This window comes from Neoarthrinium moseri (genome assembly GCF_022829205.1).
Source record: "Neoarthrinium moseri strain CBS 164.80 chromosome Unknown scaffold109_Wmoseri_CBS_16480, whole genome shotgun sequence".
Classification (NCBI taxonomy): Eukaryota; Fungi; Ascomycota; class Sordariomycetes; order Amphisphaeriales; family Apiosporaceae; genus Neoarthrinium; species Neoarthrinium moseri.
This window is the reverse complement of record NW_026055223.1, coordinates 1-16,837: the sequence shown is the minus strand read 5'-3', so window position 1 is coordinate 16,837 and position 16,837 is coordinate 1. Positions and strand designations below refer to the sequence as shown.

The window sequence follows — 16,837 nt, the reverse complement described above, 5'->3', positions numbered from 1 at the left end:
ACCTGGGCGGCTTCTTGGCTTCCACCTCACACGCCTCCACACCTCCCTCCACTTGGTCTCTGCCACTTCCTTGTCGAGCCTCTGCCAGGAGATTTCTTTCTCTATCGCGTTCTGTTCCGAGTGCTCGTTTTCCTCCTCCAGTCAAGCATCACTTCTGTCCCGACGCTCGACCGCGGCATCCCATCTCAGCCTGCCTGCCGCCTCTGTTGTCCGTCCCGTCGCCTGCTTCAGCCTGCCTTGCCTCCCCCTCCCTTTGTTGCTGGGACGAGGCTGTATGCAACCAGCAGCACACTATCGGATGAATTGAAGTCGACGGCCCCAAACCTCCCTCTCGACCGCCCCCTTGTCTTCGAGGATGCAATCGAGCTCGTAAAATAATCTTGCCAGTATCAGCTTTCGCTGGCACAGTCCGTTCCTTACCAACGCCACCTTACTTAATTCCTGCGCCCGTCTTGGATTCGCAACCCCCCGTGCCCGCCGCCTCTTGTCATGAGAATCATGGCCGACGAATCGGCCTTGGCAGCGGCAGCTGCCATGGTCAAGTCCCTGGCTTCCGACTCCAAGCAAGCGACCTCCTACCCCGTGGGAGGCGATCAATCCTTTCGTCTTCCCGGGCCCGACTCTGCGGCGAAAGATGCGCTCGCCCGCGAGTTGTCCGCCCTGGCCGCTCGGGTGCAGCGCCTCGAGGCCAAGGCCTCCATCCAGAATGCACCCGTCTTCCCGGATACGCCCAGTGAGACGGTCGAGTCCATGTTTGGCGACGAGTCCTCGTCGCCCACCTCCAACAACGGCAAAACGTACATGCGGGCCAAGGTCCCAGCAATCCCCATACTCCGCAGCGGCGCTGGCCCCGACGGTGGTGCCGTCAAGGCCCTCGTTCCGTTGACCGACGAAGCACTGGAGGGGCTGCGGGAACACATTGACGACCAATCAAAACTCCTCGACAACCAACGTCAGGAGTTGACGAATGTCAACGCTCAGCTCGTCGAGCAGAAGAACCTGCAAGAAAAGGCCCTCAAGATCTTGGAAGAAGAACGCGTTGCAACTCTGGAGAGAGAGCTGTGGAAGCACCAAAAAGCAAACGAAGCCTTCCAGAAGGCGTTACGTGAGATTGGCGAGATTGTCACTGCGGTAGCTCATGGCGACCTGAGCAAGAGAGTACGCATGAACACGGTAGAGATGGACCCGGAAATCACCACTTTCAAGCGGACTATCAACACCATGATGGACCAGTTGCAGGTTTTCTCCAGCGAAGTCTCGCGTGTCGCTCGTGAGGTCGGCACTGACGGAATTCTGGGCGGCCAAGCTGTCATCGAAGGCGTCGATGGTACTTGGAAAGAGCTTACTGACAACGGCAAGTCTATGTGACAGAACCAAGGAGCGGACTCATCGCTAACACATTTTTAGTGAATGTCATGGCACAGAATCTGACAGATCAAGGTAAATAACCGCTTCCTAATGGTTTCCCATCTCGCTGACAAGAATTTCTCAGTCCGAGAGATCGCATCCGTCACCACTGCCGTGGCTCATGGCGATCTGACGCAGAAAATTGAGAGGCCAGCCAAGGGCGAGATACTCGAGCTTCAACAAACCATCAACACCATGGTTGTTCAACTGGGAACTTTTGCCGCGGAGGTTACTCGCGTAGCTCGTGATGTCGGAACCGAGGGTAAACTGGGCGGTCAGGCCGACGTGATGGGGGTTCAAGGAATGTGGAATGAGTTGACAGTGAATGTCAACGCCATGGCCGATAACCTCACTACGCAAGTCCGCGATATCGCCAAGGTCACTACAGCCGTCGCCCGGGGCGATCTCACGCAGAAGGTCCAAGCTGAATGCCGGGGCGAAATCTTTGAGCTCAAGTCAACTATCAACTCCATGGTTGGTCAACTACAGCAGTTCGCTGCTGAAGTAACCAAGATTGCCCGCGAGGTCGGCACTGAAGGACGTCTAGGCGGCCAAGCAACCGTCAATGACGTGCAAGGCACCTGGCGCGACCTGACCGACAATGTCAACGGCATGGCCATGAACCTGACCACTCAAGTACGAGAAATCTCCAAGGTCACTGCAGCTGTAGCCCGCGGCGACCTAAGCACCAAGATCACGGTTGAGGTTAAGGGTGAGATTCTGCAGCTCAAGCAAACCATCAACTCCATGGTAGACCGTCTAAGTACCTTCGCCTTCGAAGTTAGCAAGGTGGCCCGAGAAGTCGGAACAGATGGCACTCTCGGTGGCCAGGCCCGAGTGGACGACGTCGAAGGCAAATGGAAAGATCTTACCGAAAACGTCAACACCATGGCATCAAACCTTACCTCTCAAGTGCGAGGTATCTCCACAGTTACTCAGGCCATTGCTGACGGTAACATGAGCCGGAAGATTACGGTCCCGGCCAGAGGCGAGGTTGCGCTGCTCAAGGACACGATCAACAACATGGTTGACAGGCTTTCGGTTTTCTGTAACGAAGTGCAGCGTGTAGCCAAGGATGTCGGTGTTGACGGCAAGATGGGAGGCCAAGCCGATGTTGGAGGTCTCAAGGGCAGGTGGAAGGAGATTACAGCTGACGTCAACACCATGGCGACCAACTTGGTAGGCCCTACGTACCCCATAGGGAAGAGAATGTGCTTGGCTGACAGATTTCTAGACTACGCAGGTCCGAGCTTTCGGCGACATCACTAATGCTGCCACCGACGGAAATTTCACGAAGCTGGTCGACGTAGAGGCTTCTGGTGAAATGGATGAACTCAAACGCAAGATCAACCAGATGGTCTACAACTTGCGGGACAGTATTCAACGAAACACACAAGCGAGAGAGGCTGCCGAACAAGCCAACAAGACCAAGTCCGAGTTTCTGGCCAACATGTCACACGAAATCCGAACGCCAATGAACGGTATCATAGGAATGACTCAATTGACATTGGACACCGACTTGACACAATACCAAAGGGAGATGCTCAACATTGTAAACAACCTGGCCAACAGTTTATTAACCATCATCGACGACATTTTGGATTTGTCCAAGATCGAGGCTCGGAGGATGGTCATCGAGGAAATCCCGTACACTCTGCGAGGCACTGTCTTCAACGCCCTCAAGACCCTCGCTGTCAAGGCAAACGAGAAATTCCTGGATCTGACCTACTGCGTTGACAGTTCAGTCCCGGATTATGTTGTGGGCGACTCTTTCCGTCTACGACAGATCATCCTGAACCTTGTCGGAAACGCCATCAAGTTCACAGAGCATGGGTCAGTTCGGTTGACCATTCAGCAATCTTCAAAGTCCACTTCCAAGGATCCCAACGAGTACGCGCTCGAGTTTGTCGTCTCCGATACGGGTATAGGAATCCCGCAGGACAAGCTGGACCTCATCTTTGATACGTTCCAGCAAGCAGACGGCTCGATGACGCGGAAGTTTGGTGGTACTGGCCTTGGTCTCTCCATCTCCAAGAGGCTCGTCAGCCTGATGGGTGGAGATGTCTGGGTCCGCAGCGATGTTGGCAAAGGCAGTTCCTTTTATTTCACTTGCGTGGTCAAGTTGGCTGGTGGTGATCTGGCTCTCATTGAGAAGCAACTCAAGCCATACAAAGGTCATCAGGTCTTCTTCGTCGACAGAGGGCGAACTGTCTATGGCAAGCAAATTGTGCCCATGCTACGTGATCTCGGATTGGTACCCGTGGTGGCCACACAAGAGACGTATCCTGGCCTTGGCTCCGACGAACCGCCTTTCGACGTCATCATCGTGGATTCGATCGAGACTGCTCGCAAGCTCCGGGCTATCGACCAGTTCAAGTATTTGCCTATCGTCTTACTGGCACCGGCAGTCCATATCAGTCTGAAGTCATGTCTGGATCTTGGCATTACCTCGTACTTGACTACCCCCTGCGCCCCCATAGATTTGGGCAACGGAATGGTGCCAGCATTGGAGAACCGCGCGACTCCTTCTTTGGCGGACAACACGAAGTCTTTCGAGATCTTGTTGGCTGAAGACAACCGCGTCAATCAACGCTTGGCTGTCAAGATCCTTGAGAAGTACCACCACGTTGTCACAGTCGTCAGCAACGGGTTGGAGGCCGTCGAAGCTATTCAAAAGAAGAAGTTTGATGTTATTCTTATGGATGTTCAGATGCCCATAATGGTTCGTAACCCCAACTTTCGTGACATTTCCGTTTTGAGTAGAGAAGCTAACTTGACACAGGGTGGATTCGAGGCCACGAGCAAGATTCGTGAGTACGAACGCAGCCTGGGGACGCACAGGACGCCCATCATCGCGCTGACGGCGCACGCCATGATGGGCGATCGCGAGAGGTGTATTCAGGCACAGATGGACGAATATCTGTCCAAACCACTGCAGCAAAATCACCTCATCCAGACAATTCTCAAGTGTGCAACTCTTGGAGGCGCGCTGCTGGAGAAGAACCGAGAGAGAGAGATATCTCGGCAGAAGGATCAAGAAGGTCAGGACCACCAAAGTCGATCCAGTCCATTGCGCCCTGGCCTGGAATCTCGTGCATTGACGTCGACCGAGCGCCTGGTAGGAAGCGTGGATAGTCCGTCTCTCGTTGCAGGAGACCAGGAGGATCCCATGAAGACGGCACGTAGAAGCCTTTCCGACGACATCCTCAAGAAAGCCTCGTACTAACACAGTTGTTCAGCTCCTGACGAGAGCCCTTAGCAGCTAAGGCAGCATTGATCTTTTGTTGAGCGAGACAAGTGCGCGACATGCTCCAGAAGCATGCTTCTGGCTTCAGGATGCTCTACCATTTGCACTGCAAACATTTACTCAGCCTCTGAGGATATGATACCCTTCGTTCTCACCACTGTTATGAGCGACTCGGACGAGTGGATGGCGAGACTAGCCTACACGCCTTGCTGCTGCAGCGTCTCACCCGCTCGAGGGGTGGTGAAAGAAAGATTTCAGCCCATCTGGGCTATGCATTATTACGGGAAAGGAGCTGCCATACCAGCATGTGGAGCATGGACGGTCGAGGGGACCTTTGTGGCTTACATCCACCCGGCGTTGATATTGGGCGTTGCTTGCTTTCCGAATTTGATGGTTGATCATAGCCTGTCAGTCAGTGCGCGGTTTCGCTCGAGCTTCTGATTTTCATTCAAATGTCTTGTTTCTCTCTACGCGCGCTATGGGTACATCAATCGTTGGCGCTGTCATGCGTCGGGGCCTTTCCTCCGCAGTACTAGCTGTATATGTCCTTTTTGAGTTGGCACTTCCAGATGGAAGAGCGCCCGCGTAGGACTTAAACTTGGGGAATATTTTCTTTTTCTGGTGGGGGGGGGGGGGGGGGGGGGGGAGTTATGCATCCAAACCACCCTGGGTTACTGGCGGGTTTCTATACACATGCGATGAGGTCGGGCAGTAGCCGCCTCGTCTGACGAAAATGATAATTCCAATTTGTTATCCGCTCACAAACCTACTGCATTGGATCGTTCTATATCCTGGCGATGTGAATTGTCTACCAACTAGCCCTCGACAGTCTGATTCAGCCTTTATACGTAGGTACTCAATAAGCTGTGTCTGGCCCGGGTTGACCGGCGATTCTACCAAGACTTGGGTCACTCCTCCACATGAAAATGCTCTCATCTGATGCTGGACACCACGTCGGTACAATTTTGAGGGTATTTGTTTGCATTTTTAAATGTGGTCTAGAAGCTGTGATGAAAATAATGAAAAGCAAGTGCTCGTCTGCCTGAGGTACTCTTCGCGATAAGACAAGAACGAGTGGCAATAACGTAGGTTGCCCAGCTTTCAGATATTATAGTCTGTAAATCTCGAAGGCCCAAGGTCTCTCCGTTGTATACGTCCCTAGAAATGAAGCCAGGATGCTATACTCTATGCCCTCTTCTCATCTTGCTTTGCATTTGCGTCGTCCTTTTGGTGCTTGGGAGAGCTTGATGACCCGTCAATCTCCTCGAATTGAGCGAGCAAAGCATCAAGCCTGTCCTCAAGTTTCGAGAGGTTTGCTTCCATTGCAGAAGCAGCTTGCTCGCCCCTGGACAAGGTCAGCTGGGAATACGACAACTCCACGGCATCGTCTCTCCGACGAAGAGGAGCGGTAAAGGACAGAACAGAGAAATCACGACCAAAAAAAGCAAGACGAGGAGATGCGTATGACGGATATAGCAATTGGCCCCGCGGAACTGTTATTGCGTTTCACGTTTTGGCTCCCACCGCCTGACCCGTCCATAACGGTCAACTCGAGAAACGCGGGCCAGTTTCTGACCGCCATGTCCCTGGGAGGCAGGGTCCCGCGCTTAGCACAACGCAGTGATGAGGTATGGTCGGCGATGCGAATGTGCTGACTGGGTGAGAGGACCCAGGACACGCCATCACGGCCGGGTCTAGACCATCTGGCGAGGAGCCAAGGGTTTTGTGTGGCATATGGGAAAGGGGAGGCCGTATTCTAGATTCGCATCTCAGACAAGCCGATGTTGCCCTAGATTCCGCACCTGCCTGAGGCTAGGACTCGGACCAACTAACGAGAAAGCCGGTCCATGGAAGATGGGAAAGCCGAAGGCCCAAGACGCCAATTCAGGATGTCCATAGTGAAACCGTGGGTAGGCAGACAAGGTAGGCATTGGGAAAGGGGGGCGAAGTGTCAAACGCATGCTTACTTTGCTAGGTCCCGGAAGGCCTAGAACGGTCCATGTCAGTATTGGTTTTGCGGGGATAGGGAGAGGCAATGGAATGGATTTCGTCCTTGTCCAGCGGATGAACCGGCAGGGCGAAGGAGAGAAAACGGCCGTTCGAGACTCACCTGAGCCAGGTCGGCTTCTGACGACGCCCCTGCGGAGGGGGCACCGTTGGTGCTGCTAGCCACGGTCTTGTCTTGTTGCGACATGATGCTGGCGAATGGACGCTCGTCAGTGACGGCCGATTTGCAGCAGAGCTCCCTTTCCGACCCTTGCGGACGCCAGCAGGAGCCTGGGAATGTAGCGGGCTTTGAGGGGGGAGGTAGTGAGATCGTCGTGCGAGATGTCTTGGTGCACGTGCAGCCCAGTTCCAAGGACCATCAGTGGTATCGTAGAGTTACAACAAGGGCGACGTTGCTGCTGCGGACAAGGGTGTTCGCGGGCAGATAGGCAAGATCGCCGGCCCATCAGCCAAGGGGCGCCGGGCGGCTGTTTGTCGAAACCCTCGCCGCCTGCCAGCGTCTGTACTTTACCCAAGTTGGTATTGGATTGGCAGTTAAGAGGCCCCGCACCACGTGAAGAGCCCAGGACAACGGATGATCCTAAAGCTTCGATCCTTCCTGTCGTACTTATCAAACGATCGAGTATGTTAAAGTACTGCATGTAGGTACCTACCAAAGTACTCGCCATCGCCACACCCAGGCCCATGTTGCATGCCGCCGCTGGGAAGATGGGGCCTGCCCTCCTGCACGGGGACCATCAACCGGAGACCAAAATGCACTGATGAGCGGCCGGCCAGGGTCCAGACTTTTGTGCTGCTGGCGGGCGTAGGCTGGCCCTGGGAGTTCTGGGCTCTGGCCAGGGCGCCAGGTACCCACAACCCACTGGTCCTGGTTGCCGACCACCAAACGATCTGACCTAACCTTGCCATTGACCCTCGGCCTGCGCCTGCGCCGGCAGCTGCGGGCGCCTGACGCTACAGCTCGGAGTCGGCTCCGACGTCACTGCCAGCCAACGATCGAGACCAATGGACCTGTGAGGAGGCCGTCAGCCTTACCTAGGTACCGTCGGTGTCCTGGACGACGTCCAGGCAGGCTTGACGGTGCTGGGACCAGACGCCTGAAGAACCGCTAGACAAAAGCGGCCAGCCAGCCCTTCAAACACTAGAGCCCGGCCGGGACAGGAAGAACAGGTGACGGTGGAATCGTCGATGGGGATCGTGCAGCGCAGGAACCCGTTGGCCGTGGCCGTGGCAGTGGCAGCAGCAGCGTAGGCAGGCGGTAGCCTCACCGTTTTTGCGTCACACAGGCCGGTGACCGCGTCACAGTAGCGCAACCACGCCCATGCCTGTAGCGGGGTGCTATGCCTGAATCGAACAACGATATCGAATCATGCCAGCACTGGGTGACCGATGACAGAAGACGTCCTTCGGAATCTCGATGCAGCAGCCTGTGTCCTACCGGAATCACGATGAGGGGGTCGTCCGCCTTGGGCTCGACACATTTGCCAGTTGGATGCATGCATCCCGCGACCTGTTCCTGCCTGGCTTATACAGGCTGTCAGCCGCTCGCCAGCTTAGGCTCACTTCTTGCCCATTGTTTTCCCTGGGCCGCGCAAAGGGTCGAGAAACTCTCTCGATCTACACTCGCCATGTCGATCCATGGTGGCATGCGACAGCACTTCTCCTCCCTGTTCCATCCTCCGTTTAGGATGGCATGCCAAATGATTCCTCGTGCCCGCATAAATGCTCCCATCGCCTGGCTGGACTCGATTGAGCGACCATCTCCCGACAGCAGCAGGCTTGCTTCGAGATCAGATATTTGCAGGTTTTCCTCCTCCGGTTGTCATCCGGCCGTCCCCCGCGTCGGTCTATTGAATGCAAAAGGCTGGTGGTCAAGTGCACAAATACCCGACCTGTAGCCGTAGCCGTGAGAGCGACGTCAGCCAGAAGGCTCATGGTCTACCTGGTACGGCTTGGTGCATGGGCCAGAATGATGCAGCTCCAAGCGTGTGAAATCTTGTCTGCTGCGTCCTCATTCGCCGCCTTGCTCAGATCTCGATCCCACCACCCACTCACTACAATGCCTGGCCATTGAAGCAAGTAACAGTCTCACAACCTTTTTCCAATCCCCCCCCCTAGTGCACATGCTACGAGGAATGGCACGTTTTCTGCGTTGGCGTCCCCGCTGGCTGGGACTTGCTTGCGGGTGCTGCCCTGCAACCTGTTCCCGTTCCCATGTCGAGCCAAAGAGGTCCACCCAGGACTGCCTGCCAGGCAAAGCAGGCCCGCAGGCGATGAATAAGGTAGTCAGAGCTAGAACGCCGTTGCATCCTCTAGTGCAGAGCGCTGCTGATGGCCATGATACCATGCTCGCCATGCGACCCACGACCAAGCACCGATCAGCAACAAGGCGACGGTGGCCATGGCCCGAAAGGAGAGAGGTTGTCAGACAGCATCATGGGCCCATCATCCCAGCGGCCCAGGGCGGCCATGGACGTGGGAGGGTGCCCATTGCCCATCGCTGCCATCCCCGGGTCCAAGCTCGATTGTAGTGTCTCACTTGATTCGCGGGTCGAGATACCTACCATGGCTCGTTACTCGTTACTCGTCCCCCGTCCAACAGCGCGCGCGCGCAGTCTCCATCCCTGGTGCTGGTTCCCAAAGACCCAAACGCCGGCAAAGGCCGAGCTGCCGACCCGCTCTGTGTAAGTTTACCTAGGTAGGGAACTCAACTTATTCCTGTAAGCGTGCTAGCCCACCCGTGGCATGAGAGCGTGAAGGATACCCAGGCTTGCCAGGCTTGCTCGGTAGCCCGGGGGCCGCCCTCGTAGCAGCACGGCTACAGTGCTAGCGCCCCGCGGTCTCGTCACAGGTTCCGTTTGCCTGCTGAAGTCCGTTGTGACCCCGATCCTGCCGTCGCGGTCCAGTTGTTCTCGATCTCAGAAACGGCTATGGATCGTGCTGCAATCTATATGCCTGGGCTCAATGATGCCAATTCTCTGAATTCCCCATAAACATTGCCATCGATGCGCCGCAGCTGACAGACATTCCCATTTGGCCTGCAATTCAAGCCACGACCACTCAGCTCTCAAAAGTGCTTCCAAACCCTGTTGCCCGTTTCGACCACCTCGTCCGTGTATCTCGCGCTTCTCGACAAATGCACCCCTCCGTCGACTCGCGCCATTCCTAGCAACAGCAACAGGCCTACCCGACTTCCAAATCATACAGTCCCAGCCCATGCAGCCCGGCCTTCTCTCCGGCAGCAGGAACTGGTCAAGCGGTCGTCGCGACGCACTCAAACACGCTGCAAACCCCCGACTTGAACTGGTTATTAGACCGGCGTGACGGGTACTTACCAACCGCAGGAAAAAGCGAGCGAGAGAAGAGAGAGAGTGTGTGTGTGCGTGAGGGAGTGAGAGCAAGAGGGAGTAAGAGGATCGTTCATTGAGCACGAACCCGGCTCGGCGCCTACCCTTCTGCACAACCACGGATTATCGGAGCGAGACATTCAATCGGACGGTGTAGGACATCACATGCAGCGCCGCACACATCGAGGATAATCCAGCGCCCCCCGGCGGCCGAATCGGCCTTATGAATTCACTCGAGGAAATATTCCAGGAACTAGGTATCTCCCAATACCTAGGGGCCTTCGTGGATCAGGGCTTCGACACGTGGGAGACGATACTCGACATCACAGAATCGGACCTGTAAGAGAGAGATTGAGGCGCGGCAAACATGGGAACCAGAGCTGACTCGACATAGTGATGCACTCGGGGTCAAACTAGGGCATCGCAGGGTTAGTCCTCTTCACAATATCCGACACCATCCCTTCGTGACTAACTTTGCGTCAAGAAACTGCAACGCCGGATTGCCAACTATCGAGGTGTGGCACCCGCTGCCTCACTCGTATCGCCCGCGCGGACGAGCATTGAGGAGTCTTCTGCTGCAAACACCAATAAGCCCTTGCAACCCGAAGTCAAAGATGCTGGCAGTGTATCATCGACCAAGCGCAAGTACAGGCGGCACCCAAAGGTAAGCAACCCCCCCTCCGTGCACTGTTCCCATGATGTTTCGACTCCGTATGGATGTCTGTCGGGGGATTGCGCGCGGAAACATCGAGGTCGAGTTGAATTCTAATGTAATGTCCTCCAGCCCGACGAGAATGCTCCTGAACGGCCCCCCTCTGCATATGTCCTGTTTTCCAATAGTAAGTCACATGACGTCACGCAGATCTTATCCCTGCCGGCGGTGCTTCCACCACGCCCGAGGAATGAATGCCGAGAACGGATGGCTAACTGTGCCCTTTGCCAGAGATGCGAGAAGATCTCAAGGGTCAAAACTTGACATTCACTGAAATCGCCAAGCTGGTAGGAGAAAACTGGCAGAGCCTGGATCGCTCCGAAAAGGAGCCCTACGAGAGTCAGGCTCTGGACTTGAAGGAGCGTTACAACCGGGACATGAACGAGTACAAGCAGACTGTCCACTATAAGCGCTATTCCGAGTACTTGCAAGAGTTCCGCCGAAGACAGGCGCTCCACGGTTGGTCCCTGACTCTCTTCCATCAGGAAATTCAGGGTGTCTAGGTTTTCTAACCACTTGCAGATAAAGATGCGTCCAAAAAGGCCAGGCTGGATACCGACGGTCGCACCCGCGGTGGCGGTATTGGCAACCTTTCACTCGGCCCCAGTGCTGCAAACAGCAATACCGGTAGTGGTTCAGAGAGTCAGCCCGGCAGTGAGCCTCCACCGACTAGGCAGCAGAGGTTGGATTCCATCACCTCACAGCCAGAGTCTCACAAATCTCCCGTCGTGGCAACCCACGTCTTCCCGCGGCCGGCCGATGAGATGTGCTATTCTCCGATGTCGTCCACCCAAGACGAGCACGGCCCGTCGAGAGCTCGAGGCTTCTCAAGTCCGATTGGCAGGGATGTCTCAGAGCTGCCATCACTCAACCACCCGGTGATACGGGAAGGCCACCGTTCCGATAGTTCATCTGCCTATCTGCCTCCCATCGCCGGCGCAGGCGAACCCCGTGTCCTGGCTGCCCCGATCTCTCATTCCCCCGAAAATGGCATGCCGAGCATCGCCCCGGTACTGAATCATCGCAACACCTCGCGACATGGTTCGGGCTCATCCAGCTATTGGTCGCGTACGCCATCGCTACTCACAGAGCAGTCGTCCACAGGCAGCACGACATCCCTTGGCTCTGTTGGTCCACCTAGAACCCCGAGCGAGTCCTCTCTGCCCATTCACGCGCTTTTGTCGTCAAAGCCCGAGGCCCCGAGTCCAACAACGAACACCAAGCCATTACCGGATGGTATGACCGTGTCGCAACCTCCGCCCGCGATCCATCGCCCACAATCCAGTCGCCCCCCAGGTCATCAGGTTGCTCTGGACAGCAAACCCGTGTTTAGCGATGGTATGTCGGGATTCAATTTCATATCGACAACAGGACTAAAACAACCTCATTCAGGTCGGTATCCAACGATTACAACTACGCAACTACCACCCGTGGCACCTCTGACTACGTCACTGGGTGCCGCCCCAGCAGCAGGGTCCCCAGCCATGGGTCCTGCAGAACCCAGCTACGATGGGATGAGTGCACTGCTCCGCGCCAGCGACATCGTTGGCCGTCAAAGACAATAGAATCGTTCGTGTCAGGCATCACCGCCCGGCTCCACACCAAGGCAACAGGTACAACACGTCAAGACAGCGAGTACAGCATGCATCGGCCGATTGCATTAACTGCATTTCGAGATGGCCACTCCGATCAGCAAGGCTACTACCACCACTGAGCATACTATTGCATGGATTTGTAGCCATAAGCAAGCGTTACGATATGCCCACATTTCCAACCATGTCATATAATGTTTATACCCACGGATTGTTATCAAATTTTCAGATTTGACATCGAAGCTCATTGCACTCAGGCGTCTCGGTTTTATTTTGCGCTTCCTATTTGTATGGGAGGAAACCCCATTGGAGTTCAGGCGCCGGCGGTCCTCATTGAGGCATTCTGGCCGGGAGGAAAGTCCGGCGACTCCGGCGACTCCAACGTATCGTATCATTTTCGGTTTCAATTCAAGAGGGTTCTGGGGAGATGGGCGGCACGGGATTGAGGGGACCAAAGGTTTACGGCAGAGAGATAGTGTGAGAGGAGAAAAAAAAAGAAGAAACTAACTCACCAGATCGTCAACCCTCCTAGATAAGCGCCTCATGCGGCCAATGGCATATCAAAAAAGAAGTTACCGTTCTGACAGGCTTGCCCGTTCTCATGTAAATCTCCCGCACGTGCTTGATACCATTGTTCAACTGGCTGCCCGCCCTGTCCCTTGGCTCATTCTTGATGGATCATCATTGAAAATATACACGGCCGTGGCTTGAGACGGGTCACGGATCACTAATCGATATAGCTTCCTAAAGCAATTACCGTATATACACGCACCAGGAAACTTTGCGTCGTGTGAGCAAGCCTCATCCAGTCGGCTCTTTCCACGAAGCCTCCCTTTGAGACGGAGAAGCAAGCGGCTCCTGGAGAGCACACAGCGGCCCGAGTGGCCGGTCTGCGGCAGAGCGGACGAGCCCAGTCAGATGCGTATTGGTGCCAGCCCCTGATGGCCTGCCTCCTGCCAGGCACCGTGCGGCTGGACCCCTTGTTGCAAGAGTGCACCAACCGCGGCAAAGGGCGAGAACAAAAATAGAGGGCGTAGTCATTTCAAATTTACAATTCTTCGAGGCTGGATTATCGACAGAAGTTGCTTAGGTAGGTATTCCACGCGTACAGAGAAACCCGTGCAACAAATACACGCAGGGAATTGTTCAGAAAACCCGACAAAACAACAAGTTATATATGCCAACGCCTCCCTAACCGGGTTGGAAAAGGCCTTTCCTTATTTCGTATCCATTCGTGATAAAGAATCGCCTCCTTTGAGGGTGGTCTGTCTGACCCTTTCTCTTGCTTGCTCGCTCGCCATGCAATCATCAATCGACCAAGCAACTCCGCCGGCTTGTAATCGGAAACAGTAGGGGGAGGTGCTATTACCGACCTCTGCCAAAAACTCGCGGGGTGTCCAGCCATCACTCCTAGCCCTCCTCCATCGCCTCTGCTGACCAGTCTTTCCGAATGTTCAGCTCCATGAGCTCAGGCGTGTTCTCGATTATCAAACCCTTCTCGTTTGCCAAGTGTAGCAGACTGATGAAACAGTAGCTGGTGGAGATGTCATCCAGAACGGTTTTGGGGTAGACAACCTGCAGCTCATTCATGACGTCGGTGAACTTTAGCTCGGGGTCATCTGCCGATGGCTGCTTCATAGGGGATGACTCTGGCGGTGTAGGTAGTCTTGTCCGGTCGACGCTCTGCGGGTCATGTGTTAGTTGACTCAGTGCTTTTATAGAAAGGAGATGATATAGGAGGACTCACGTCAAGCTTCTCCATATCCATGCGCTTCCAGATCTCGTCCTTCAGCCGCCTAATGTCGACCTTCTTGGCTACTCTGGCGTACTGGACGTATTCCGGTCGTAACCTGCGGGTAGATGTCACAAGCTGAGTGCCGAAGCCGCCCATAGTAAGACCGCCATTCAGCATCGCCGTGAAGCCCACGTTCTCTGTCATAGGTGGCTCGGCACCTGGGGAAAAGTGATCCCTTGCGTCAGCGAACTCGAGGTCATCATCGTCATCCAGCAGGCCACCACCAGGTAGCGGCATCTCATCGTCGAAGAAGTTGGCGTCGTAGTCACCCTGGGGGAGAACCGTGTCATCCTGCTCCGTGCTCTGGAGTGGCTCCTTGTTGGCCCAGAAGGCCTCGTCCATCTCGCCTTCGGGTTCGTTGGCCTGATAACCAGCATTCCCGAACATGCCATTTCTACTAATCATGCGTCTCCGGCTGCTCAGGCGTGCCTTGGGCTTGAGGAAGAGGCTCAGCAACTGCTTCGAGTTGAAGTGCTTGTCGTCTGGGAGAAGATTCCTAGTCTTGGACTTCCAATCCTTCTTTGGCATGCATATGGCGGCGTTGCTGCTGGCATGAGTATAGATCTGCTCGCCTAGCTTGGTGTCTAAAGGCGAGGCGAAATCGATCTCGAAAGGCTCCTTCTCCTTGCGTGGGCGAGTGGCGGTATCCTGCTTGCTGGCATCCTTGATCTTCCGTATCCTCCAGTGTTCGGGCCCGGCCCAGTTCTTTTGCAGGGCCTGGTCGAAGTAGCCAAGGATGTCCTCATGCATCTTGTCGCTCTCCTTGCCAATATTCATGCGGACAACGTAGTCGCCGTTCTCGTCGTCGAACCCAGAGCCATCGCCGCCGACCATGTCGTCTTCATTACCCGCGTGATAAGGTCGCATCTGGGGGTCCAGAGCCGCCTCTTTCGCCCACGCCTCACCACCCTCACCAAAAGCGACATCGACTACATCGAACCCGCCCATGGCCGTCATGTCATCAAAACCCAGGGGGTTGTCTTCGTCAATGAACATGCCAGAATTGTCGCCAGTTGCCCGTTGCCCATCGGCGTCGTCGGGATCTTGGTCCTGTGTCCAGTCTTCTCCCGCACGCAGGAACGGAACGTCAAGGGAGCCCGAGGGGTCGCCCAAGTCGAAAGTCTTTAGCGAGGGGCAGATGTCCTGGCCGTCCAGTATGCTGAGGTCGGGGAAGAATTTGGCACCAAGGGCACCGATATCGACCTCGACCTCCTCCTCGGGCTCCTCTTCCTGCTCAAGGATGGTGGCATCTTTTTCGTCGACATCAACCATGTCCTCATCTTCCTCGAGGGCGTCTTCGCGGCGCCTGGGCTTGATGCCGTCTGCCGAGGCATCGTTCGCATCATCACTGCTGTCAAAGACGATGCGGCCCTGGCCGTCTATCATCAAGTGGTTGAGGAGCAGGCCTTTAGCGCCACCCTCATCGAAGTCGGCCGAGGCCTTCTTGAAAAGGGGGTCGACGGCAAATTCGAGTTCTAGTTTCTTCAGCTGCAACGAGGCAAAGGAAGGAGCCATGGTCGCTTCAGACGAGCGTTGCTGGAAACGGGGTTTGTCTGGTTAGCAGGAGGGCCTTTGGAGCTGGGTCAAGTGCATCAGGACGGGGCCGGACTCACTCGCTTCTGCTTCTTCCTCCTTACGACGTTGCCATCCTCGTCCACCTCCTCCTCGCTCTCGTCGCCGTCGCCTTCCCGGTCCTTCTTCTTGTTGTTGCTATCGGCAAGACCGCTGAGCAGCTTGCCGGTTTCGGTGGCGACGCTGTCGACTCGACTCGTGTAGATCTTTACACAGCCGTCCAAGGTGCAACTGGCCCTCTGGAAGTTGACTCCGTCGCCTTCCTTGAGGAGCGACATGTCGTGGAAGTAGTCGATCAGGGCAAAGTTCCACGAGTTGGTGGCGTTGATCTTGTTGTCCGTGGCCATCTTCATCCACTCCTCGAAGTTGGCCAGGATGGGGACGCGCTTCATAGGCGTGACGCTGCTCCCGCCGACGTAGAGGACGTCGTCGTCGTCGCCGGCTGGGGCGCCGGCAGCGCCAGCGCCGGCGGGCCCGCGGCGCGGGGTGCCCTGCTTGGAGCCGGGCGTCTGGTTCTCGGCATCGGAGAGGCGGAAGCTGGCCTTGCGCAAGGGGGTGGCGGCTGCGGCTCGGAGGTCGTTGATCTGTTTCTCATGCAGGGCCTGGCGCTGCTGCGAGCGGCCCTTCTTCTCGGAGACGTCGTCATTCAGGGGAATTCTGTTTGCGAGGGTGGTGGTTGTGAGCAGGTGTTGTTTCTGGTTGCCATGCGACCGCGACTTGGGACGAGGGCGGGCAACTTACTTGATGCCGGATGACTTGAAAGGGGAATCCCCCATGGAGCCGGAGGCGGTTCTGCTGCCAGCGCTGGCGCGCGGCATCTGGGCGACACGAGGCATGGATGCTGTCGTTGCGCGGGTGCGGGCGAGAGGTTGTTCATGAAGTGGTCTGGTCTGGGGATGGAGATGGAGATGGAGATGGTGTTGCTTGCCCGCCCGTCGCACGCGAAATGGACCAGGGGGGGCCTAAAACAAAAGTCCTTGGGCTCCGGCTCTCTGCTCTCGGTGTGTTGTGTGGTGGGCGAGTAAACAAATCACGGGCCCGATGCGGTCTAGCGCGAGACGTGCCGCCAGGGCGAACTGTATTGGAAGCTGGCTGTCCTGGCTGTCCTGGCTGTCATGGCTGCATGGATGGATGGTCTCCAGGTCTCCGTCAGAGGTG

At 55.8% G+C, this 16,837-nt stretch overlaps 5 protein-coding genes across 5 annotated transcripts; 2 read left to right on the top strand and 3 right to left on the bottom strand.

Moving 5' to 3' along the window:
* Nucleotides 1-498: 498 nt before the first annotated feature.
* JN550_013266 (uncharacterized protein) lies at nucleotides 499-4,633 on the top strand (the record flags this gene model as incomplete). Its single annotated transcript, XM_049311834.1, has 5 exons — nucleotides 499-1,327; nucleotides 1,408-1,440; nucleotides 1,493-2,586; nucleotides 2,642-4,129; nucleotides 4,190-4,633. The coding sequence occupies 5 exons, from the start codon at nucleotides 499-501 to the stop codon at nucleotides 4,631-4,633; spliced, it is 3,888 nt and encodes a 1,295-aa protein (XP_049164749.1).
* Nucleotides 4,634-5,839: 1,206 nt separating this feature from the next.
* On the bottom strand, nucleotides 5,840-6,848 carry JN550_013265 (uncharacterized protein; the record flags this gene model as incomplete). Its single annotated transcript, XM_049311833.1, has 4 exons — nucleotides 5,840-5,999; nucleotides 6,187-6,348; nucleotides 6,622-6,641; nucleotides 6,765-6,848. 4 exons carry the CDS (start codon nucleotides 6,846-6,848, stop codon nucleotides 5,840-5,842), a joined length of 426 nt encoding a protein of 141 aa, XP_049164748.1.
* Nucleotides 6,849-6,870: 22 nt separating this feature from the next.
* Nucleotides 6,871-8,301, bottom strand: JN550_013264 (uncharacterized protein; the record flags this gene model as incomplete). Its single annotated transcript, XM_049311832.1, has 4 exons — nucleotides 6,871-7,259; nucleotides 7,315-7,562; nucleotides 7,697-8,005; nucleotides 8,225-8,301. The coding sequence occupies 4 exons, from the start codon at nucleotides 8,299-8,301 to the stop codon at nucleotides 6,871-6,873; spliced, it is 1,023 nt and encodes a 340-aa protein (XP_049164747.1).
* Nucleotides 8,302-10,231: 1,930 nt separating this feature from the next.
* Nucleotides 10,232-12,285, top strand: JN550_013263 (uncharacterized protein; the record flags this gene model as incomplete). The annotated part of the gene is made up of 7 exons (XM_049311831.1): nucleotides 10,232-10,347; nucleotides 10,403-10,436; nucleotides 10,493-10,672; nucleotides 10,793-10,847; nucleotides 10,952-11,179; nucleotides 11,243-12,058; nucleotides 12,113-12,285. The coding sequence occupies 7 exons, from the start codon at nucleotides 10,232-10,234 to the stop codon at nucleotides 12,283-12,285; spliced, it is 1,602 nt and encodes a 533-aa protein (XP_049164746.1).
* A 1,437-nt stretch (nucleotides 12,286-13,722) lies between these two features.
* Nucleotides 13,723-16,515, bottom strand: JN550_013262 (uncharacterized protein; the record flags this gene model as incomplete). The annotated part of the gene is made up of 4 exons (XM_049311830.1): nucleotides 13,723-13,995; nucleotides 14,060-15,643; nucleotides 15,721-16,336; nucleotides 16,421-16,515. 4 exons carry the CDS (start codon nucleotides 16,513-16,515, stop codon nucleotides 13,723-13,725), a joined length of 2,568 nt encoding a protein of 855 aa, XP_049164745.1.
* Nucleotides 16,516-16,837: the final 322 nt, after the last annotated feature.